General features: G+C 47.8%; 1 protein-coding gene across 3 annotated transcripts in view; it reads right to left on the bottom strand.

Moving 5' to 3' along the window:
- ABCC4 (ATP binding cassette subfamily C member 4 (PEL blood group)) overlaps positions 1-23,751 on the bottom strand; it is a gene marked incomplete at both ends in the record, with an annotated part of 289,171 nt that overhangs the window by 213,312 nt on the left and 52,108 nt on the right. For 2 of the 3 annotated variants that reach the window (XM_080688957.1, XM_080688956.1), the window contains 2 exons: positions 12,283-12,507; positions 23,429-23,549. In XM_080688957.1, coding sequence (XP_080545083.1) covers positions 12,283-12,507; positions 23,429-23,549 — 346 coding nt within the window. The remainder of the gene's footprint in view (positions 1-12,282; positions 12,508-23,428; positions 23,550-23,751) is intronic. The other variant, XM_080688958.1, reaches the window with a different exon arrangement.

The following is a 23,751-nucleotide window of genomic DNA, read 5'->3' on the forward strand; positions in this document are numbered from 1 at the left end:
CTAGACGTATAGGAGACTGATCCTGGAGAAAAGAGACACTTGCTAGGTGAAATGTAGCACAGCAGCCCTGCTGGGCAGAAGGGAGAGGATGCTTCAGCTGTGGTAGTGAGGGTTTCCAGAGCAGGGCTTCCAACCTCAGCGCTCTCCATTTAGGGCTGAGTAATTCTTTTTGGTTGGTTGGTTGGTTGGTTGGTTGGTTGGTTGGTTGGTTGGTTGGTTTGGTTTGGTGTGTGTGTGTGTGTGTGTGTGTGTGTGTGTGTGTGTGTGTGTGTTGCTAGAGCTTGAACCCAGGGGCATTTTACCTCTGAGCTATACCCTTAGCCCTTTTTTATTTTTTATTCTGATACAGGTTCTCACTAAGTTGCAGAGGGCCTCAATAAGTAGCTGAGGCTAGCCGCGAATCTACAATCCTGTCTCAGCCTCCCAAGAACTGGGATTACAGGCACGTGCCACCACGTCAGCTAGGGCAGGGTAATTCTTTGCTATGGGGATGCTGCCCTATGCATAGTAAAAAAAAAAAAAAAAAGAGAGAGAGAGAGAGATTTTTAAATAACAGGCCACAAGCAGGACATGGTTATGCATGCTAGTAATCCTAGTACTTGGAGGCAGAGATGGGAGGATTACAGGTTTGAGGTCAGACTTGGAAACTCTGCAAGACTCTCAACAACTTAGCAAGACCTGTTTCAAAATAAAATAAAATGGGGCTGGGAGTATAGCTTTAAGGTAGAGTATCTCTGGATTCAATTCTCAGTACCCCTGTCCCCCCAACAAGACCTACAGGCCATGATTTCAGTAGACATCCCAAGAAAAGAAAGGCAGGGGTCCCCGCTGCATTGCATGCTGTCCAGACTCAGCACATCGGCCCTGTTGGATAATTTTCTTTATGTGAATTATTTTTTTGATAACCTGGGTCAGCCAAAGCGACCAGCATTTGAACAAGATGCAGAGAGTAAGGAGGGGCCCCCGAAGTTTAGGGCGGAGGGGAACCGCGGCAAGTCCCTGAGTGTGGAGCGGGATTCAAAAGCACGGGACAGAAAGGAGCTGTGGAGGTAAAGCTGAAGACAGAAGTGGAAAAACTAGAATCCTCTCCACACCACCGTGCAGAACTCGCTCATAGGCCATAAAAGAGTCATGCTGAAAGGCCAGAAAGACCATGCCTTAGAATTAAAAGCCCCTGAAAAAGGATCCACGAGCTGGGCAGTTCTGCTGCCCAGGAGGCATGGCTGTTACGGTGAAGAGGTTAGTATTGGCATTGGTGGGCAGAAGCTGTGGATACTGTTCACCATCCGACAATGCACAGGGTAGGTCCCCACAGCAGAGAATTATCCAACCCCAAACAGGAAGTGCTGAGGGTAAAAAAAAAAAAAAACCTGCCCTAAAACATAGCAAACCTGCCCTAAAACATAGCTCCAGGGCAGAGCATCTTTGGATTCAATTCTCAGTAGCCCATCCCCCAGAAAAGATCTATGGGACATGATTTTAGCAGGCATCGCAGGAAGCTCACTCTAAACTTGTCTTAGAACCATGGAAACCAAGCCCTAGCCTGACCCACAAAGGACACGGGGTTTGAGAGCTGAATCTCACCGAGTTGGAGGTGCTGGGGAAGCGCATTAGAATTTCCAAAGTTTGCCCTATCAGAGAACAAACCCAAGTCTACACAAGCTCAAAGCGGTCATCTTGTAATGAGGCTGTCCACTGGTGTAAACATCAACACTCTTCCGAACATTCCTAGAGTAAAGAACTATGGTGTAGCATTTATGAGATCCAATTTATAATTTCAAAATCTGAAACATGCGAGGAAGACGCATACAACCGCTGGCAGGAAAGAAAGCAGTATTTCTAAGAAAAAGCAACCCCACTCCTAAAGAAACCGTGACGATAATGCAAGCAAATCCAAGATGGCCCAGACATGTGGATTTTAAACTATTTGAAGAAACTGAAGCCAACCTCACATTCATACCCAAACCAAATAAAGACACGTCAAGGAAGGAAAACTACAGGCCTATGTCTCTGATGAGCTTGGATGCAAAACAGTTAAACAAAATACTAGCAACACGCATTCAAAACCACATCAAGAAAATCATACACCATGACCAGGTAGGGTTCAGCCCAGGGATGCAAGGCTGGTTCAACATATGAAAATCAATCCATGTAATTCATCATGTAAACAGAACCAAAGACAAAAATCACATGATCATTTCAATAGACGCTGATAAAACATTTGACAAAATCCAACATCCATCTATGCTAAAAGCACCGCAGAGAATTGGAATAGAAGGAACACACCTCAACACCATAAAGGCAATCTACAATAGGCCCACAGCCAACATCTTATTAAATGGGGAAAAACCTGCAAGAATCCCCCCCCTAAAAACAGGAGCAAAACAAGAATGTTTGTTATCACCACTTCTCTTCAATATAGTTCTTGAGACTCTAGCCAGAGCAATAAGGCAAGGAAAGCAAAAGAAACTATTATAAATATATTCTAGCTGGGCATGGTGGTTCATGCATGTAATCACAGTTCTTGGGAGGCTGAGACAGGAGGCTAGAAGGTTTGAGGATAGCCTCAGCAACTTAGGGAGACCCTCAGCAACTTAGCAAGACACCATTTTAAAATAAATAAATAAATAAATAAATAAATAAATAAATAAAGTACCTGAAACCTGTATGACAGGACATGATAAAATATGTCTTTCAGGCTGAAAAGAAGTGATTTCAAATGGAAACTCATAGCCGGGCATGGTGGCGCACACTTGTAATCCCAGCATTCAGGAGGTTGAGACTGGAAGATCATGGTTTGCGGCCAGCCTCAGCTACTTAGTGAGGCCCCCTGCAACTCAGTGAGACCTGGTTTCAAAACAAAGAATAAAAAGTAGGGCAAGGGGTGTAGCTCGGAGGTCAAATGCCCCTGGGTTCCATCCGCAGACCCGCAAAAAAAAAAAAAGAAAGAAAGAAAGAAAGAAAAGAAAAGAAAGAAACTCATAGCTAAGAATAGCAATTAGATAAGTAAATGAAAAATTATGGAATTTTTTCTTCACAAAGAGATATGAACAGCAAAGAACAAAAAGGCACATTATGAGTCGTCTATGAAGTGAAAATTCCCATCATCCTGAGCTCCTACTTCAGCTGTTTACCACTGAATGCACTGCAGACACTGTGAGAAATCATTTGCCTGTTTCTTCTCACGTTAAAATATTCATGACATGAGCCAGTAATTCTACTCCTTGGTGTCTTTACCTAAAAGAAACAAAAACCTCTCTCCACAAAAGTTGCTATGACTGTCCACAGCCACTTTCGTTCCACAGGCAAATCCTGGAAGCCAGTGAGAGGTCCATCAGCACGTGAGCGGACACACTGTGGTGTTATCACGGGACGGAACCCTACAGTTAGCAAGCAAAAGAACTCCCGACGTTGGAGACAGTGTGGAATGATCTCAAACACTGAGCAGAGGAAAAGAAGTCGGCCCAAAGGTACAGACTATATCATTCCACTTGTGAGTTGTTTTTGTTTCGGGTTTTTTGGGTTTTTTTGCGGTGCTAGGGGATGAACCCAGGGGCATTCTACCTCTGAGCTACACCCCCAGCCTGATATTTCTGCAGTACTGGGAATGGAACCCAGGGAATTTTCTACACCCCCAGCCCTGTTTTATTCTTTATTTGAAACCGAATCTCACTAAGTTACTGAGGGCCTGCCACCCAGGTCAACAATACCGGTGACACAGAAAAAGAAAGAGCTCTGAGCATTTCGGAGCTACTTTGCCATTTTTTAGTTTGAGGCAGTTTTGCCATTTCTGAGCCACTTGGGGCAGCCCTGGGGCCGCTTCTATGGCTCTTGGTCTCTCTCCCCATCACCGTTCTCATTCTTTCAAGATGGCCGGTGTTTCCCCTGAACCAGTGTCCTTACTTTACTTGAATTAAAACCTCTGCCTCGCCGGGCGTGGGGGCGCACACTTGTAATCCCCGCGCTCGGGAGGCGGAGACAGGAGGATCGCGCAGGTTCAAAGCCAGCCGCGCTGGCTTAAGAGACCCTGTTTCCAAAAATATTAAAGCATAAAATAGGTCTAGGAGCGCAGCCCGGAGGTAGAAGGGCTTCCAGGAACCCCAGCACCACCAAAGAAACAAAAACAAAAACAAAACCTCTGCCTCTTTCTCTGACTGACGCAAGTTGAAGTTCTTTTCACCACGGAAGCCAAGAACCGGCAGAAGTAAGTGCTGCCCATGACAAAACTAGCAAATATGGCAGATAAGAGACTCGGACTCCACCTCCTGGATCTGACGTCTCCTTCCCAATCCCCGGGTCACGGTGGCACGTGGGCCCCTCGCCCCTTCACGAGCAGCCACAGGCAGGAAGACATTTCCCGAAATCACTGCCCTGATCCTTTACTTCCTTACGTAAAAGCTCCCAGGGACTGGTGGACTAAATCAGCACCGCCTGCCTGAAGCTGACGAGCAAGGTCTCCGCTACCTGCGCCCAGCACGCCTCTCCAGGCTTCCCCATCCTCCCTTACATCCGTACACCACCTTGTGCTATTCCCCTCGCTGAGCACCCACTCCATCCACTTTTCCATCCCAACACAGAAAATTTGTACGTTCTGCCCAGATGCCTGCCCTGCCCCACCCAGCACATCTCCACCAGTCAGCGGGGTCCTTCCCCACACCCTGAGGTCCACACCCTTACGCCACACTGGGCACCCGGACCGCCTTTCTGTCTCGCTGTGTGTGTTCACAGAAGATGAACAGTGACTGTGCGCCAATAGCAAAGAACAGGAATGTTGGACGCTGACCAAATGCCAGGCAGTAGGCACGCTGCTTCACTGACTCACTCAGTCCTCACCACAAACACAGGCGTTGACTACTAGGATCTTCACTGTACAAATGAGGGCAAGGAATCTCAGAGCACTCTGTCCGAGACACACAGCTAGGAAGAGGAAAACTGGGCTTCTTATAAAAGCAGCGCAACTATCGAGCCTGGGACCTGTGTTTACAATCCCTTCGCCCACCTACATAATACACTGCTTCTGTAAAAAAAAATAAAATAATAAAACTTACTATTTTAAAAATTTTTGTATCAAGCGCTTTAGAAACTATCTAGGCCTCGCAACGACCCAGGACGCGGGTATTTTTTATTCCTATTTTAAAGATTAGAAAATTAATGCTCTGAGAAATTAAGGCACTTCTCTAAGATTTTACAGTTTAGCAAATGGCGAAATCAGGTCTGAAACTCGAGTCTGACTCTTCTCAGAGCCCACGTTTACAATTTCAGCCCTATCTAAGTGTCTTCCACTAAGTGTAGAGTGCCTAACTCACACCTGGGCACTTTTCCATATGAGATACGGCCCAGACTCTAAGATAGTCCAGGTTATGAACAACGGCCATTGCCGAGCTTTACACCTGCAATTTCAAAATACCCTTTTCGCCACTAAGAATTAAACCTTTAGCTACCTATAACTACCCTATAACTTTTAGCTACCCCCATGTCACGAAAAGTCGTAGTCATAAGGTATATAATAAAGTAGAGCTAGATGGGCTTGGCGGTACATGCCTGTAATCCCAATGATTAGGAGACGGAGACAGGAGGAGCGCGGGTTCAAGATCGGGCTCAGCCATTTAGCAAAACTCTCAGTAACCCAGTCAGACCCTGTTTTAAAACAAAACAAAAAAGGGCTGTGGGTATAGCTTGGAGAAAGAATGTCGCTGGGTTCAATCCCCAGTACAAGGAAGGAAAAAAGGGAGGGAAGGAGGGAGGGAGGGAGGAGAGCTGAACAAGTATGTAAGGATAAACATCTGGGATCTTTCAGCCCCTCCCCCTGCCAATTCCCCTGGAATGTCTAGGGTGGAAGCCAGACATCAGTGTGGCTTTAAAGATTCCCTCACGTGAATCCGATGCCCAGCACAGTTTGGGAAGCACTGAGCTAAAGCACTCCCTTCCGGTCTGCACTGCAGCCCACGGAGCAGATAGTTATCCTAGTATAACTCTAGGCTGCAAAGGTTGCTCTTAACTGTAACAGAGACCCTTGTGTTTGAAAAGGCCAAACAAAATAGTTGCTTCCTTGTTGGCTCTAACTCCCAACCACAGAAAATTAAAACAGCTCCTCTTAGCTCTTCCCTAGCAACCTGGAAGATGAACAAACTGGCCCTTAATTGTGCTGGTATTGGAAAATTGCTGTGGTATTGATTTCCAATAAAATATAAAAAGCAGTCAGAGTCTGGGTGCTATGCAGGCACTCAGGCAGGAAGGGCGGCAGCTGTTTCACTGTAGGGCTCTCCTCTCTCTTTGCCCTTTGTCCTAATGTTTACCTATCATAAAGCCTTTAACCTCTAAAAAAGTTAGAGACAATTGCCGGGCGTGGTGGCGCACACTTGTAATCCCCGTGCTTGGGAGGCAGACAGGAGGATTGTGCAGGTTCAAAGCCAGCCTCGCTGGCTTAAGAGACCCTGTTTCCAAATAAAAATATAAAATAGGTCTGGGAGTATAGCCTGGAGGTAGAAGGGTTCCATCCTCAGTACCACCAATAAAAAAAAAAAAAAAGTTAGAGACAATTAAAAATCCTAAGATCACAGTGACTCTGCCTGGCACATTTCATAGCCATAAAGACAGCAAAAGCCTACGCCTTGCTCTTAGAGATTACACTCAGATACACAGGCTATAATTTGTGCCTCTGTTTCCCTTTCATTCTCCGGGACTCAGAAAGGTAAATTCCGTGCGTTGCTTCAAAATACCCATAGTTGATGGGCAACCAATGCAGCCCAATACAACAGAGGTAAAAGCAAGGTAGATTATTGACCCTGCACTTAGTAAATGCACTGCCCAGAGACAAGAAGGCACCACCTGCCTAAGAAATAAGTTTCTAGCCTATTGCCTTGGTAACGCTGATAAGAACATACCAGTAAGAACAGGGCTGGGGTCCGAGTGTGGAGAGAGTCCCATTCTGGTGCTCTCCAGCGTGTCTGCCAGGCACGCTGCTTTTCTTCTCTTCCCTCTCTATTTCCTGCTGCCTTTGTAATAAAGATTTGTTCAAGCTCAACCAGGTTGTCTATTAGTTTAAATTTCCTGATTCAACTTATCTTTCTTGAATGGAGGAAAAGAGCCCACAGCACCTTTATGAGCATAATGTTGATGGGATTAACTTTTCCAAAAGCACCAGGTTTGATTCAAGTGCATATCAAAAGTAAAACAGAAAAGTAAAAATAAACTCTTTAGAAGAAAAAACGTTTCAGGAGTATGAACAGTGTAGTTCATTCTACTAGTTCATTTGAATTTTGTCGAAATGTTAAAAACCCAAGCAAAGCACCACATGCTTCTAAGGAAGATACTCTATTTCCATAAATAGAACGCAGTTCCACTTTGACATTACCCACCAGATCATCCTTATACATCTTCAGAAAGAAACCTAACCATAAGCTAGGGCCAGTGTCTCAGGCCTGATACCCTAGTACTTGGGGGGCTGAGATGGGAGGATCCCAGGTTCAAGGCCAATGTAGAGTTAACTTAGCACAACCTTGTTTCAAAATAAAAAGTAAAAAGGGCTTAAGGTATGGCTCAGGGGTAGAATGCCCCTGTGTTCAATCCCTATCAACACACACACACACACACACACACACACACACACACACACACACACACACACCACACTGCTTTAAATTTTTTGAAATTTAAGTTTTATCTAACTACGAATATGACTCGGACATGACCAAAACTTTCTGTCAATTACCTTTCCACAATTATTAAATAAATCCAACAATTATGCACACAATCCACTGAGCATAAGTATCACTATACACGCTGTCGTGAAACAGACCTACAAGCAATGATCAAGGGGACCTAGAATGTTTGCAGAAAATCAACTTACCGTAGAAGTTGAAACAGAGAACAAACCTTCCTTTGGGGCCGCTAAAGAGAGTAAAGACTGTCAGTTTCTTCTGGGAGACGCCTGGCCAAACTTATTTAATTTGGCAAGGGAGTCTGTACCTGGTAACCAGCAGCAGAAACCAGCACTAGCCAGTTCAGTGACTGGCTACTTTGGCTTTACCAGGTGGTCAGAACAAGCCCACTTTTCACCAAAAACCGCTCCTCAGAAGCCAGTCCAATGTGGAAACCACCACTGCTCTTTCACTAGACAGAAATCAGGGAAGCTACAGCTGACAGGGCCAGGGATCTTAGGTGTCCTGTGTTTTTATGATACGAGGCAGGATGGCGAGGCCATCTTGAGTGCTGAGACCCGTCCTGCCCAAAGCATCAGCATCCTGCCCTGAGCCAAGGTCGAGGCTGCCGAAGGAAGACCCGTCCCACCAGAGCCTGGGGCCGGGGGCCTCGGCTGTCCCAACGTTGGCTCCCTTGGCCACAAGCCACCTGGCCCCTCTTCAAGCCAAGGGGAGTAACCCTGAAGATGGACATGCCCCCTCTTCTGTGTCTCAGTCAAGTAAAGACAGGCCAGAAATGGTGGCACAAGCCTGTAATCCCAGTACTTGGGAGGCTGAGACAGGAGGAATGCAGGTCTGAAGCCAACCTCAGAAACTTAGCACGGTCATTTCCAAATAAAAATTTTAAAAGTAATAATAATAAAAAAAAAAAGAAGACAGAAAGTATGTCTCCAGTCCCACTGTCGAGGTGACAGCAGCCCTGCTGGGAATGCGACTAGCGGCCGACTGTGACTTTCTAGAAAGGGTAAGGAGGAGCCTCTGTTGCGTTCACTCCAAAATAGCTTGTGTTTCACAGTCCCTTAATTCAGTAAAAAAATTCTGAGAAATGACCCAGAAATCTAAAGAACCTGAAAAGACTTCTATGGGCTGTTGTTGTTGTTGTTGTTTATTTGTTGTATTTTTTTCTTTTTTCGGTACTGGGGATGGAACCGAGGGGCATTCTACCTCTGAGCTACACCCCAGCCCTATTTTTTATTCTTTTATTTGAAACAGGGTCTCACTGAGTTGCAAAGGGCCTCCCTAAGTAGCTGAGGCTGTCTGCGAACCGCGATCCTCCTGTCTCAGCCTCCCAAATGCCGGGATTACAAGAGTGCACCACCACACCCAGCTTATAGGCTATTTTAAGACCATCAGTCTTAAAATATAGGCTATTTTACAGACCATCAGTAGAGCCAAGGATCCGAATTAAAAAATGCCTCTTAGTCCTCCTCAAGTTAAACAGAAAAAAAATCAATGGTGGAATGGAAATATAAAATGGTACAGTCGTTGCAGAAAACAGTATGGTGGCCCCTCAAGAAAATTAAAGATAGAATCGCAACATGATCCATCATTCCCACTTCTCTGTATGCATTCGTCCAGGAGAAAGGAATTCAGGGACTCAAAGAGATACCCGTACACCCACGTTCACAGCACCATTAGCCACAATCTCCCAAAGACAGAGGCAACGTGAATGTCCATCAACAGATGAACGGAGGGACGAAATGTGGCATATCCAGACAATGGAATATTAGCCTGAAAGAGAACTAAATTATGACATAGCCACAGTGTGAAGAAACCCGGGAGACATTGTGGTAGGTGAAGCAAGACAAAAGGACAGATACTGTTGATTCCACTTAAGTGAGGAAGCTACAGGAGTCAAATTCACAGTCTGCCAGGTGTGCCCGTGCACAGCTGGAACAGCAGTACTTGAGAGGCCGCGGCAGGAGGCGCGCAGGCTCAGCGCCAGCCTCGGCAACTCAGTGAGACCCTGTTTCTAAATAAAATAGGTCTGGGGGTACAGCTCAGAAGTAGAATGCCATTGGGTTCCGCTTCCAGTACCCCAAAAAAAATTAAAACTAGACTGCTGATAGCGGGGAGAAGAGAGAAAGGTAGAATCACTGTTTACTGGAGAGGGTTTCAGTTTGGGAAGATGAAAACTTTCTGGAGACGGACGGTTCTGACAATGGGACGTACCTACCATCCTGAACAATACACTGGAAATGGGTAATATGGGGAGCTTTATGTTACATACGTTTTACCATAATAAAAGAGAATTAACGATCAAAAGCCAAAAGTCAGTTTACCAGACTGTGAAAAAAATAAATAAATGACAAGTCATTTTATATAGGAACATCCCACCAGGTCGCTGGACGCCATCTATGACAAGGAGCTCTGCTCTCGTTCTGTTTACAGCACCCAAGCTGTTTTCTCCCTGCAGGGCACCGGGATCGGAAGGCAGGGTCTTAGCTGAACTGTCAAGGTCTAGAGAAGGGCCTTTCCGCCTAAGCTGCAGCCAGGCTCTGCCCTCCCGACACAGTCCTCCGTGCTCAAGTGTCTCTCGGCATGTTTCCAGATACATGGCAGGCAAGAGGAAATTCGTCTTTCCCACGTTTCTGAAATTTCAGGTTAAGTCTACGGTATAACCCAAGCGGTTTCACCCAAGCAATTCCGGACTCTGTCAAGAGATGCTTCTTCTAGGATAATCAAGCTGGCAAATGAATGCCTCTGGGAGCTGTTTACGTTCAGGTAAGCCAATCTGCCAAGCTAGATCGGATTTCCCCAAGGCGGTTTCCAAAGCCTTAGTGGAAAGAGGAAGAAAAACAGGTGAACAACAACTCACCTGTGCGATAGCTTTGTTCAACTGAAAAAAATAAATAAAAAAAAACCAGGGAGCCCGCAGCTGACTCCAGTTGGGGGGCGTCAACAGTGGGTGCTGGCAAAATTCCCTACGTGCTTCCTGAAACTAAGTGTGAGCTAGAAAAATGAAACCCCAGCAGGTGCAGCCACACCTGAGTGCTCTGTGAATAGAACCGACTGTGTGATGAGCAGGAGGACAGCAAAGACCCCTCCATTAGAGCCCACGGACGCCGGGGAGTTTGGTGTATGTGGTAGAGCCCGCCGCAGAGCACAGCACTCATACAGCTCCGAAGTTAATGAGACCACCCGGGGGACGACGGGGACGGGACGCCTGGTGCTCTGCTCAGAAATGACCACAGTGAACAAAAATTCTAGAGGAGTCAATGCAAGCAAAAGAAGCAATTCCTAAGTTGTTTCATCTTTATTTTATTTATGTTTGTTTATTTTTGTATGTGGTATTGGGAACTGAACTTGGAAACAGGTTATCAATAGGTTGATGAAATTCTCACTGCGAGCCCGCAATCCTGCTTGTCTCAGCCTCCCAAGTACTGGGATGGCAAGGGTGTGCAACCAAGGCCGGCTAACTTTTTCTTTAAATGAGGACTTAAAAATCGAAAATAAAAAGTAAATGGCCCAGGGCAAAGCAATACCCTACAGAGAGCTCTTCAGCTCCTGATCGCTGCATCGGGTGGCGACTCCTCTGTAAAGACCTTGAAGCCCAACCACCTTCCTCACAGCAAAGACCAGGACAGACTACGGGAAAATTTTATGGTATTTCTTAATATAAAAGGCACTAAAAATGTCAGCTTGGGTCTTATCATCACAGTAGCGATAAAAGGAAATTTAAAAAGTCTAATCTGAAGATCAAGCAACATGAAAGATTATACCTTCTCTCCAAAATTACTAAAAAGGTCTAAAATTGAAAGCGTTATCCCAAACATTCAACTATTTCCTTAAATCCCATGAAAACAGCCATAACTAGTTTGAGCTCTTTAAAAGACTGCTCATATTTGGCACGGATTCCAATTTTCTTTAGTTGGCAAAATTACATTTGATACAACTAAGCAATTCATTTAAAAAATATCTAATTCCCTTTCTCAGACATCCTTTTCTCCTAGACTCAATGTTACAGATCCCGAGTTCAGTGAAACTCACTTTTAAATACAATTTTGGGCCGGGCGTGGTGGCGCACGCTTGTAATCCCCGCGCTTGGGAGGCGGAGACAGGAGGATCGCGCAGCTTTGAAGCCAGCCGCGCTGGCTTAAGAGACCCTGTTTCCAAAAATAAAAAAGTATAAAATAGGTCTGGGAGTGTAGCCTGGAGGTAGACGGGCTTCCAGGAACCCCAGTACCACCAAAAAATAAAAATAAAAAATAAAATAAATAAATAAATAAATAAATACAATTTTGATGTCGATGAAGGTTTTCGTGAATAAAAATACTTTTCCGTAACCACGGCGACGAGACTTAGCTATGAAAACCCTGAAAATCAACTTGACGTTTATTTTTTTTTAGCTAGGTTTCATTGTTAGTTGAGTATTTTGCGACAGCCTGGTACTGCAAGCAGCTGCAACCTGATATCTAGATTTGCATTTAAAAACCAACAAGTGCGCCTGGTGCAAACAGCGGGCTGCTGCAGAACTTCACCCATTCTATTAGTGCGGTTTGTCATTTTCCTAAGCTTTCTCAGGACGCGTCCGATGCTTCGGGTAGGTGAGATGCGCGACCCGAGACCCGGCGTCACTCACCTTGCGATAGATCATGTGGCACATGGCGACGCGCAGCCTCATCCCCGCGCACTGCACGTGGTAGAAATACAGGTGGTGCATGATGGCCAGCAGGATGGTGCAGGCGGCCAGCACCGAGGCGTAGGCGTAGGCGGTGTGGAGGGCCTCGGAGTCCGTGGGATCATAGTTCTCAAAATAATTAATAACTTTCCCCAGAAAGATGGGCTGAATTACTTTGGTGCCTTCCTACGAGGACAAAAAAAAAAGCCTTCATTAGAAATACAAACCATATCAATTTTTCTCAACACCAGCTTTACTTTTATTAGCACGTTAAAAGGGCATTTTGACAAAGTGTGACCTTCATCACTGAGCTAATAACGCCGGACTGCCTTCTCCTTTAAGACAGCAGATGGCCGGGCGTGGTGGCGCACGCTTGTAATCCCCCCCCCGCGCTTGGGAGGCGGAGACAGGAGGATCTGCTGGTTGGGAGCCGGCCATGCTGGCTTAAGAGACCCTGTTTCCACATAAAAAAGTTAAAAAACAAGTCTGGGAGTATAGCCCGTGGGAGCGTATCCCGGAGGTAGAAGGGCTTCCAGGAACCCCAGTACCACCAAAAAACAAAAAGACAGCAGCTGACGGTTTTAACCTGAAGTCAGAAGGATAAGGTCAGAGACCATACAGCTCGAGCACGCTGTGCTTTGTACCCTGCAGGTGCTCGATAAATATTAAAGCCAGTGCTTTAAAATGTATTTGGCAAACTATCAAATAAGTCTTGGCCTCAGATGAAAAAAGGTGGCCAAAGAGGAAAAGAGTAAAGAATGAGCCCGACTGTGGACACCCTGCTCTTGATCTGCCCGTTTCCTCTGAGCTCTCCACATCCCAGGCCCCAGGGAAACGCAGACGCGGATTCACGAAAGGCTCCACACGCACGCCCGGCCGGGAGCGGCGGACCCTCGGGCACACAGATCAGGACCTTCCCATCCTCGCCAGCCCAGCCACCCGGTCAGCAGACCCCCAAGAACAGGCTGCGGTTTGGGAGTGTTGAAAGGAGCCCAGGCTCCTGCGATTCCCAGGCTCTCGACCCCAGCGGAGCTGGGATGTGCCCAGCGGGACAGCCACCCGCAGTAGGGCAGCAGGAAGTCAAAATTAAACACAGCGCGAGTCTCGCACACACACAAAAAAGTTACTGTCACCGGTGGTTCTCTATCGGCCTTAGATTGTAGGGACCAGTTTTAAAGAATTATCTTCTGTTCTCCAAGGCCAAAATTAAAATCCTACAGCAAGCCAGGCATGGTGGACCTCTAATCCCATTGCCTGAAGACAGGAAGATCGCAGGTTCGAGACCAGCCTCAGCAACCAGCAAGATTCTATTTCAAAATAAAAAATTTTAAAAAGCTGGGGGTGTAGGTCAGAGGTGGAGTGCCCTTGGCTTTGATCATTAATTGCAAACAAAAAAAAATGAGATAAAAAAGTCCTACAAGAATGAACCAGGAAGTACTTGCTTACCTCCTGAACAAGACAGAGGGAAGACACGTGTCTTCCCCAGGACTAAAGACAGAAACAGCCAAGTAACTGAGTCCGGAACACTCGGGTGAAGGCACTCACCTGACCTGCTCATGGACTTCCCCCTGACAAATGACACGGCACCCCAACCTACTTCTCCCCCACAGCCCCCGCGAGAGAGGCCCCATCAAAGAAAAGCAAACACTCATCACAAATCCACTACAGCAAAAGGAAACACAGGCCTCCACGTCGCTTCCTCAGCTCCGCAAAAGACAAAAGACCAAGGTTTGGAACTAGACTTCGAAACAAGCCTGTGCTCTCGAGCAAATGGTCCTTAATTCATACAGACATGGGGGGCAAATGCTGGGGACTGTCTGTCTGCAATGAGAACCCCACATACGAGAGAGGAAGAGGGAGGGAGGGAGGGATTTTCTTCCCAACTAACTGGTGCCTGGTCAGGATATTTACAGAAGATATCCAATCCCTCTAATGAGTCATGACTTTAAACCCCAAGATCCTGTCCTCCTGTACACACACACACACACACACACACACACACACACACACACACTTCACCAACTGTGTTGTCTTCCATGAGGTTATGGAAGTTTCTATTATACAAAAGTAAGATCACACTAACTGAAGATGGGCCTAGTGGTACACACCTGTAATCCCAGTATTCGGGAGGCTGGGACAGGAGGATCTCAGGTTCAAGGCCAGCCTCCACAACTCAGCGAGGCCCTCAGCAACTTACTGAGATGCTGTTTCGAAGTAAAAAATAAAGTCGGTCATGGTGGCACATGCTTGTAATCCCAGTACTTAGCTGGCTGACACAAAAGGATTACAGGTTCATAGCTGACCTCAGCTAGGGAGGAACCTCTGCAACTTAGTGAGACCCTGTTTCAAAATAAAAAAATAAGTCGGGCGTGGGGGCACGTGCTTGTGATCCCAGCATTTGGGAGGCTGAGACAGGAGGATCGCAGTTCGCAGACGGCCTCAGCTAACACTTAGTGAGGCCCTTTGCCACTCAGTGAGGCCCTGTTACAAAATAAGAATAAAAAAATAGGGCTGAGGGTATAGCTCGGAGGTAGAATGCCCCTGGGTTCCATCCCCAGCACCCCAATAAATAAATAAATAAATAAATAAATAAATAAATAAATAGGCCGGGGGTATAGCTTAAAGTTAGGATGCCCCCAGGTTCAATTCGCAGAACCATAAATAAATAAATAAATAAATAAATAAATAAATAAATAAAAAATAAAACAGGGCTGGGGTAGCTCAGAGGTAAAATATGGCAGAAAGAGAATGCTCCGGACTCCACTCCCAGCAACCACAAAATGAAAGGGTTGGGAGTTTCCGGAACCCAGAGACTGCCTGGTCCGTTTCCCGTGCCCTGGAAGTTCATGGGAGAGCCCCGACACAGGCTCACGAAGACTCACTGTGGGCCGCGGGTCCCGGGATGACACTCTGGAGGAGCGCCCGGAGGGGCAAGGGGGCCGAGCTGCACTCGGCGTGGCCCCGGGCGGCGCGGGCCTGCAGCAAGCAAGCCCGGGCGCTCCCGCGGAAGCCCAGGGAACGCCGTGACCCAAACTGCCCTGGGACCTCACCAGGAATCCGGGACTCCCCGTGGCTTCCCGCACGTTTCTCCTGACACGGTGTGATTCCAACAGAGAAAGTACAAGGGATGTCCTCAGCAGAGAGAATAATGGCAGGCTCAAGAAATGAAGCAGAAAAGGGTACAGGAGGAGGATGGGTCACAGTGACCTCAGTGCCTAGGATTTCCTGCCGAGGCACAGCAGTTAACGATCTGGACAAGCAAATGGGCTCATTAATATGCAATGCTGGCTTGTGACTACACCTGCCCTCCCTCAGACCTGTCCCTCGTTGGTCCTCACCCTCAACTAGTAAGAAATTAAACAACTGGTGCAGAGACGCAGGCCTAAATCCCAGCACCTGAGAGGCTGAGACAGAAGGATTGCAAACTGAAGGCTAGCCTCAGCAACTTAGCAAGACCTTGTTTCAAAATAAAAAGTAGAGCCGGGCGTGGTGGCACACGCTTGTAATCCCCGCACTTGGGAGGCTGAGACCTGGAGGATCGCACAGGTTCGAAGCCAGCCTCAGCTACTGGGTGAGGCTCTCAGCAACTTAGTGAGACCCTGTTTCCAAATAAAATATAAAATGGGTCTGGAATTAGAAAGCCTCTGGGTTACACCCCCAGTACCACTTTAAAAAAAAAAAAAAGTAGAAAGGGTTAGGGGTAGCTGGGCACAGTGGCATAACTATAATCCTGGCACCTGAGACACTTAGACAGGAGGATTGCAGGTTCAAGGTCAGTCTCAGAACCTTAGGCCCTCAGCAACTTATGAGACCCAGTTTCAAAATAAAAATAAAAGAGTGTAGCTGGGAGGTGGAATCCCCAGTCACTCACACACACACACACACACACACACACACACACACACACACACACACACAGACACACACACACACTGGCGTGTAGCTAAGAGGTAGAATGCCCTCAGGTTCAATCTCCGGTACCAAAAAAAAGTAACAAAACCATTCATTTCTCCTGATTTTCTTATACATACCACAGCTCAGGATGATCAAAACGTTGATAATAGCAAAGTTTGTCTTTATGAGATATTTCAGCCAATAAATGAAGAGGGAAATAACTGGACGACCACCACTCTGCAGTTCCCTAATGACTTAGTGGGTCTTGAGCAATGATCATGAGCAGTTCCTACCGTCACATACACAAAAGAAAACCCCAGGTCGGGTAGTTCTTGGTGGCGGTGCACGGCCCTGCCTACGTACAGCGGATACAGAGTTGGGTAGACTGCCAAAGGAGGGAGAGACCAAATCAACCCCAAAGCAGGCCAAGCTTCCAGTCCAACTACCAGCTCCTGGTTCCAGAAGAACATGTTAAATGACACGGGAGGAGAGATGCAATCTGCCCAACGCTGGCTAAGGAAATCTCCGCTAGACAACTCAGTTTGTCTTCAATTACAGAAAGAAAAAGATAAAGATCAGAGAAAGGGGGGTGCAGATAAGGAAATAAGACTACCTATTAAATCAATTCAAATGTATAAAAATAAGATCGAGATAGGAAATGAATGAATAAACTAATAAAAGCTAGGCACAGCCTCCCAAGTAGCTTGGACTCGGGAGGCTGTGACTGGAGGATTGCTTGAACCCAGGAATTTGAGGCCACCCTGGGAAAAATAGAGAGGAAGGAGTGCCAGATAGACACTGACTTAAAGTATTAATGTGTATGCAAAACAACTGTAGTATGTTTGGGGGATAAATATGGAACCCAGGGGCATTCTACCTCAGAACTATACCCCCAGCCTTTTTTTTTTTATTTTTTATTTTGAAACAGGGTCTCACTAAGTTGCTGAGGCTGGCCTGGAACCTGCCATCCTCCCGTCTCGGTCTCCCAAGTACTGAGTGTACGGGAATGCGCCACCATGCCTGGCTTGTGTTGTGTAAAAAAGAGTGTTTATCTTTTAAAGATGCATACTAAAACATGTATAGATACAATGACATGATGTCTGTGAGCAGCTTCAGAAGGGGGTGGGCCAGGCTTTAGATGACGCAACCCTGATGATGCCTTGAGATTTACTGAAGCTGGCTTAGGGGGAGACCAGGGCTTGGGATCTACTCTATTTTTCTATTTCTATAAATGGTCTTAAAACCAAAGATAATGCCACATGAAGCTCAGCCCTCGTGGGGAGCAGGCAGGTGGCAGCCACAAGCATGGATAAGAAACCAGCATGTTTAGCCGGGCGTGGTGGCGCACGCTTGAAAGCCGGGCATTCGGGAGGCCGAGACAGGAGGCTCTGGGTTCGCGGACAGCCTAAGCTACTTAGTGAGGCTCTCTGCAACTCAGTGAGACCCTGCTTCCAAATAAAGAATAAAAAAATAAAAAAGTCAAATAATAAAAGAAAAACCTCTTTTTTGAAAGCTGGTGTCTTAGCTATTAAAAACAGAAGAGGTCTTTTCCCAGTCCCCCCCCCTTTTTTTTTCTTGACTTCTGTGGGGCTGAGGACGGACTCCTGGCCTGACACCAGCTAGCCACTTACTCTTCCACGGAGTTCCGTCCCAGGAGTCCCAGGAGTCTGCGTAATCAAAAGTCACCGAGCTCATGCTCATTTCTAGGCTAGGGCGCCCAGCGCTTTCAGCTCCCAGCTCATTTGCTTGTTCTGGGCTCCCCTGACGTAGGCAGAGCCGATGTCCACAGCTCGGACATTTAGGCCCAGGAGGGGATGGGACATAGTTAGGGCCACACAGCTTGCAAGTGCCAGGCTTCTGAGCAAAGCATGCTGGGGTGTGTATGTGTGTATGTGTGTGTGTGTGTGTGTCCGGGAATTAAACCCAGGGGCATTCTATCTCTGAGCTATGTCCCCAGCCTGATTTTTTTCTACTTCATTTTTGAATCAGGGTCTCACTAAGTAGCTGAGGCTATCCGCGAACTGAGATCCTCCTGTTCCAGCCTCCCAAATGCTAGGATTACAAGTGTGCGCCAACATGCCCGGCTCTGGCTTTTTTTTTTTTTTAACCATTAGGAATACAATCTTTTCTAAATGAGTGGCCTACTTCCCTGAATTTTTAAAAGATGATGGATTTAAAAGCATTTAAAAAGATTTAAAACCAGGTTGTCACTGTGAATATCGCTGGAGTAAGCACCCAAGAACCTGCGGGCTACCAAGCCAGCTGTGTTCACACTGCTTCCTCCAGACCCCCTACTGTGTCTTTACGTGTGTGTGTGTGTGTGTGTGTGTGTGTGTGTGTGTGTGTTACTGCGGATGAACTTACAGGTGTTCTACCTCTGAGCTCCATGCCCAATCCTTTTTTTTATTTTTTATTTTGAAGCAGAGTCTCTCCAAGTTACCACGAGTGGACTCAAACCTGCGGTCCCCGTATCTTAGGGCCAGCTGCTTTTCCTTGGCCTCCTGGGTGAGCAGGGAGCAAGGGGCACTTTGGAGAAAAAGTTGAGATGCAAAGGCCCAGCACGGTTCTCAGCAAACAGGCCGGAGTGGAGGCTGAAACACCACGGAACGCGGAGGGCTGCTAACTTCCGTCTCTAGGAAGCCAGGACTTACTGGGACACGCATCAGCCTCCCCCTGGACCAGACCGTCGGACGGAGGCCCGAGTCTAAGGCCAGGCCAGCAGCCAATAAGGTCCTTTTGTCAAAAGCCACCCACCGATCACAGGTGCAGAGTGAGGGAGCCCACAGCAGTGCTTCGATGTCCCCCAACTTCAGAGGGACGTCTGAAGGACACCTCCTGTCTCAGAGCACGGGGCGGGATGCGGTGAGCAGGCAGCCCCTGCAGCAGCCTCCCGGGGCAGCCCTTGGCGCCGAGGGCTCCGGGCGGGTAGAGACTTGCTTCAGTCCCCAGGCACTCCACCGGAGGTGCACATGGGGGACAGCTGTGCGGGGAACAGGGGGCCCGCTCTGCCCGCGCTAGCACCGGCCTGCAAGAGCGATATTCATGCACCCGTGCTGTGCTTGTCTCTCCGAGCATTACGCTCAATTCTCCCAGGACGAGGTGAAATGGCAGCCCCAAAGTCCCCCGGGCCTGGCTTCAGCCCGCCTCTTGAATGCCCCATTAGCAGGCAGCAGCAAGTCCTGCTTGTGATCTGGCCGGGTGACAACAGGCAGCTCGAGAGACCGTGTGGGTGTGCGCCCACCAAATTAAGAAGACGATGGAGCTCACGCAGAAAACAGGCCTGCTTTGATGCCAAATCCCAGGCCAAGTCTAGATCTTCCACTATGCAGCAGGTGGAGACCAACAGGAGAGACAGACAGGAGATCACAAAAGGAAAACCACCTCAGAAAATCAATTATCGCGAGAACATTCGTTCTGACTCAGTAACTAGCTTCAATGACTGAAAATCCAAAGCAGCACCTGAAATCATTTTTTAAATGTAACAGGAATTTTGCTAGCTGCGCCAGAAGATACTATTTCTACCTGATTTCTCCAAAAGAGCAATATTTATATTAGAATTCAGGCTTTTTTTCCCTAATAGAAAAAAATTATATATAAAACACACACACACACACACACACACACACACACACACACACACACACACACGCACACCTCTCTCTATCAAAGGTTTACCTCATTGAGCTCTGAAAATTCTTTGTTCCCTGGACTTCCCTAAATTGGAATGAAAAGTTCTGCTCATTTTTATTCTAAACACACAAAGTTCTTTTGGGTTTTTTGTTTGTTTTGGTTGTTTTGTTTTGTAGTACTGGGGATTGAGTCCAGGGGCATTCTACCTCTGAGCTACACACCCCAGCCCTATTTTTTATTCTTTATTTGGAAACAGGGTCCCACTGAGTTGCAAATGACCTCACTAAGCAGCTGAGGCCAGCTGTGAACCTGTGATCCTCCTGTCTCGGCCTCCCAAGAACCGAGATTACAGGTGTGCACCCCCACGCCCAGCCACAAAATTTAAATGGGCATCAAACACTAAGCTCAAGTAGGAAATAGCTGGCCACTGTCTAATTTTAGACATAAACCATCAAGACACTGGTCTGAACTCAGTGCTAACAGGCTAGCACTTTCCTGGGAAAAGCCCCGTCTGCACTGCACCCCAGCCACCAGCACTGAGGGGTCCCCGACAGGTCGCCCTAACCCCTCCAGCCTGGGGCCCAGCCTAGAGAGCAGTGTGTCCTACTCCAGAAAGGACCAGCTGCCCCCACTGGAGATGGGCCTGGCCCTCAGCCTTCCTCAGCAATTGTACATCCGAGACTCGGACCGCCGAAGGCTCAGCAGAAACGGCGCTCTGCCTCTGCACAGACCACTGGAGTCCCAGTATTGTCGCCATCCAAGACCACCACCCGCCCCCCGAGCCACAAGCCACTGAGCCAGGATGGCATCCCGGCAGCATGGATGTGTAAGAACTCAGGGCAGCCCGCCTCAGCCCTGCAAGGGGGACGGCTCTCCATGGGGTCTACCCAAGCTCAGCATCCTGAAGGAACCCCGCCAGAGCCCAGCTGCTGCCCAGCCTGCCTGTAGCGTTCTGGCCTCAGGGGAGGCAGTCACCCGGTCTCTACTCTAATGGACAGTCTCTAATCTGACTTCCTGCAGATATGCTTCCCCGGCTCCAGGGAGCTCTTAGTGTCTGGCCCATTATCCCTAGACCAATTTCGAGACACAGGCACTGGAGACCCTGAGGACAAAGTTCTCAGTCTAGAGGCAGCTGGAGTCATAAATCAGAATTCCAGTGTCAGCTGGGCCATTTACATTTTGGTGGCCCTGGGCACACCAGGAAACAACTTGGCCTTCGGGGTCCTCCACTGAAAATGGGGGTACTAATACCTCCCATTTCACTAAGGCAGAGGAACTAAAGTAATCTTGTAAAGTGCTCACAGCAGTACCTGGCGCATAGTATTTTTCAAACACTCTTTTTTTTTTTTGGCACTGGGGATGGAACCCAGAGGCATTTTACATCCGAGCTATACCCCTATCCCTATCTTTTATTCTAGAGTCTCACTGACTTGCAAGGGGCCTCACTAAGTAGTTGAGGATGTTCACAAACCATGATCCTCCTGTCTCGGCCTCCCAAATGCTGGGATTACAAGCGTGCACCACCACGCCCGGCTCAAATACTATTATGATGAGTAATAAGAGTACTAATACTAGTATAATGATGAGTAATAAGAGTACTAATACTAGCACTGCTACAGCTGCTACTATAGAGTATGATCCCTGGTAACGCCGCTGCTACTGCTAACAGTACTACTGCTATTACTACTACTACTATTACTACGACTACTACTACTACTACAGAACATCACTACTCCAGGGCACAAACTCCACTAAGGCTGCTGCTGCTTCTGGGAGTACTACCACTGAGTACTCCTACTGCTGTGAGTACTACTAGTGGTGAAGATCGCTTCTCCTGAGTATGAGCCCACTATCCTACTACTGATGAGTGCTGCTGCTGCTGCTGCTGCTGCTGCTGCTGCTGCTGCTGCTGCTGCTGCTGCTGCTGCTGCTGCTGCTGCTGCTGAGGAGTACCTGCTTTGCTGGGGACCATCACTATTCCTCCCACTGGTGTTGCTGCTGCTGAGTATGAACCCTGTGTTTCTTAGGTACTCTACTCCCCACTTTTCTGCCATGACTGCCCAATAGCCAACCTCCCAAAAGAGACACCAGCGTTCTACTAGTTGCACCACACTGAGCTCTCCCCAGTCCTGGCCTTCAGGGATCCAGTCCCCAACCCCGCAGTAGTAAGTACTACTGAGACCAGACAGGCTTGGCATTGATACTCTGAAGACTGGAGCGGGGCTGTCCTCCCTCGCCCAGCTTCTGCAGCCTCCACCTCTGTGCCCAGTAAGCCCTGCAGCTAAAGGGGCCTTGTCACCATCTGGGACGAAGAGACCCCAGCCAAGGAGCAGGCAGCCTATGACGGCAGGGACCACCCGAGGCTCACTTTAAACCCAGCCCCACAGACCACCCAGCCTTCAAGAGCATCTGGTAACAGCAGGGTAGAGAGCGGAGCAGCAGAGGGAGGCCTGCCCCTGCCAAGAGATGCCCCAATCAGATGCACGGAGACAACCATCCCTCCAGGCACCAGCAGCAAAGGCCAACCTTCTGCAGAAGGGTACTGCCCACTCCTGCTACCCCCAGCACTCACAGGACCTCCAATGTCACTAAGGTAAGACGGCAGACAGGGCGCAAGCCCCCCAGCCAGATAGTCAGCATCCCCTCCAGCAGGCAGCGCCCGCAGGTAGAAAGCTATGCCCGCAGGTGGAGGTCTGTCTTGCTGGAAGACCCTGGAGAAAGCCCTTGAAGGTAATGAAAATCACAGCCCTTGGGACCTCCTCTCCTTGGTTTTCTGCTGAATGTTCATGTCTCTCTCTCTTCATGGCCACATTACCAAAACTCTACCTTCAACCAGAAATCTAATCCTGCAACAAGGACAAAAAACCAGGATGGGCGGTACGTGGATCCACTGGGGGTCACAGGGGAGCTGAACCTCCTCTGCGATGGACCTGGCTCCCAGGGCCCAGGCGAAGGGCAGGAGTCAGCTTCCAGGAGCGCTGGCCTCTGCCGCCCCACCAAGCCCAGGCACAGGGCACCAGGTTCCACTTACCTGGAAGGGGAGAGGTGACAGTACCTTCCTGGGAAAACGCTTATCAGATTTGGAATGATTAAGTTAATAATTATTTGCTGGGGCACCAGTAAAATGTCTTATAGTGTTCTGGGCTCTTATCCAAATTTATTTCCTCCCAACCACAGGGGATATCTTGAGGCTATAAGAGCCTCTTTGATCAAAGATGACTCTTAACATTTAAAACATTTACTGAACAACAATAATGGCCCGCCACGGTGTAAAACAGGGCTGCGCTTCCATGACACAGGGTTTTAATTGCTTAAAAGAAAATGCGTGCCCTCGAGCTTCAGTAGCTTGAGTATTCACCCTTTCAAAGATGAAGACAACTGCGGAACCACAACACGCAACCAGCATCTCAACATACTTCCAAAACCCATCCGGCCACTGGTCCCCGTGGTCCTTGTCCATCTCAATGCTGATCGAGAGCTAGCATGTCCACCCGTGTATACCAAAGAGACATTCACTGGGTATGAAAGTACTGTTCACCCCCTGTGTACCAAAGAAACATTCACCAGGTATAAAAACACTTACATCAAATAATGTAAAAATTCCCAATAGTACATAAGATTTCCAGTAACATTTTATGATGGCTTTTGTTAAAGAAGGCTTCCGTGCATCCTTCTCAGCTCTTGAAACTTCTTTATCCCAGTACCTACAAAGAGACAAAAGCTGTGTCAAGAAAAGTACATACTGCCATAAGGTAAAATGGGGGAGGTGGCAGCGGGGCAGAGAAGCGTTCGGACATCCTGAGGCTGTCCACAAACGCTGGCTCTTTGAAGATGTGTGATGTGTACTCTGCGGCACCAGAAAAATGGACCTCGAGGGGGGTAGTTTCTAGAAACAAGATACTGGAG

Source organism: Muscardinus avellanarius, assembly GCF_963383645.1.
Source record: "Muscardinus avellanarius genome assembly, chromosome: 2".
NCBI classification, from domain to species: Eukaryota; Metazoa; Chordata; class Mammalia; order Rodentia; family Gliridae; genus Muscardinus; species Muscardinus avellanarius.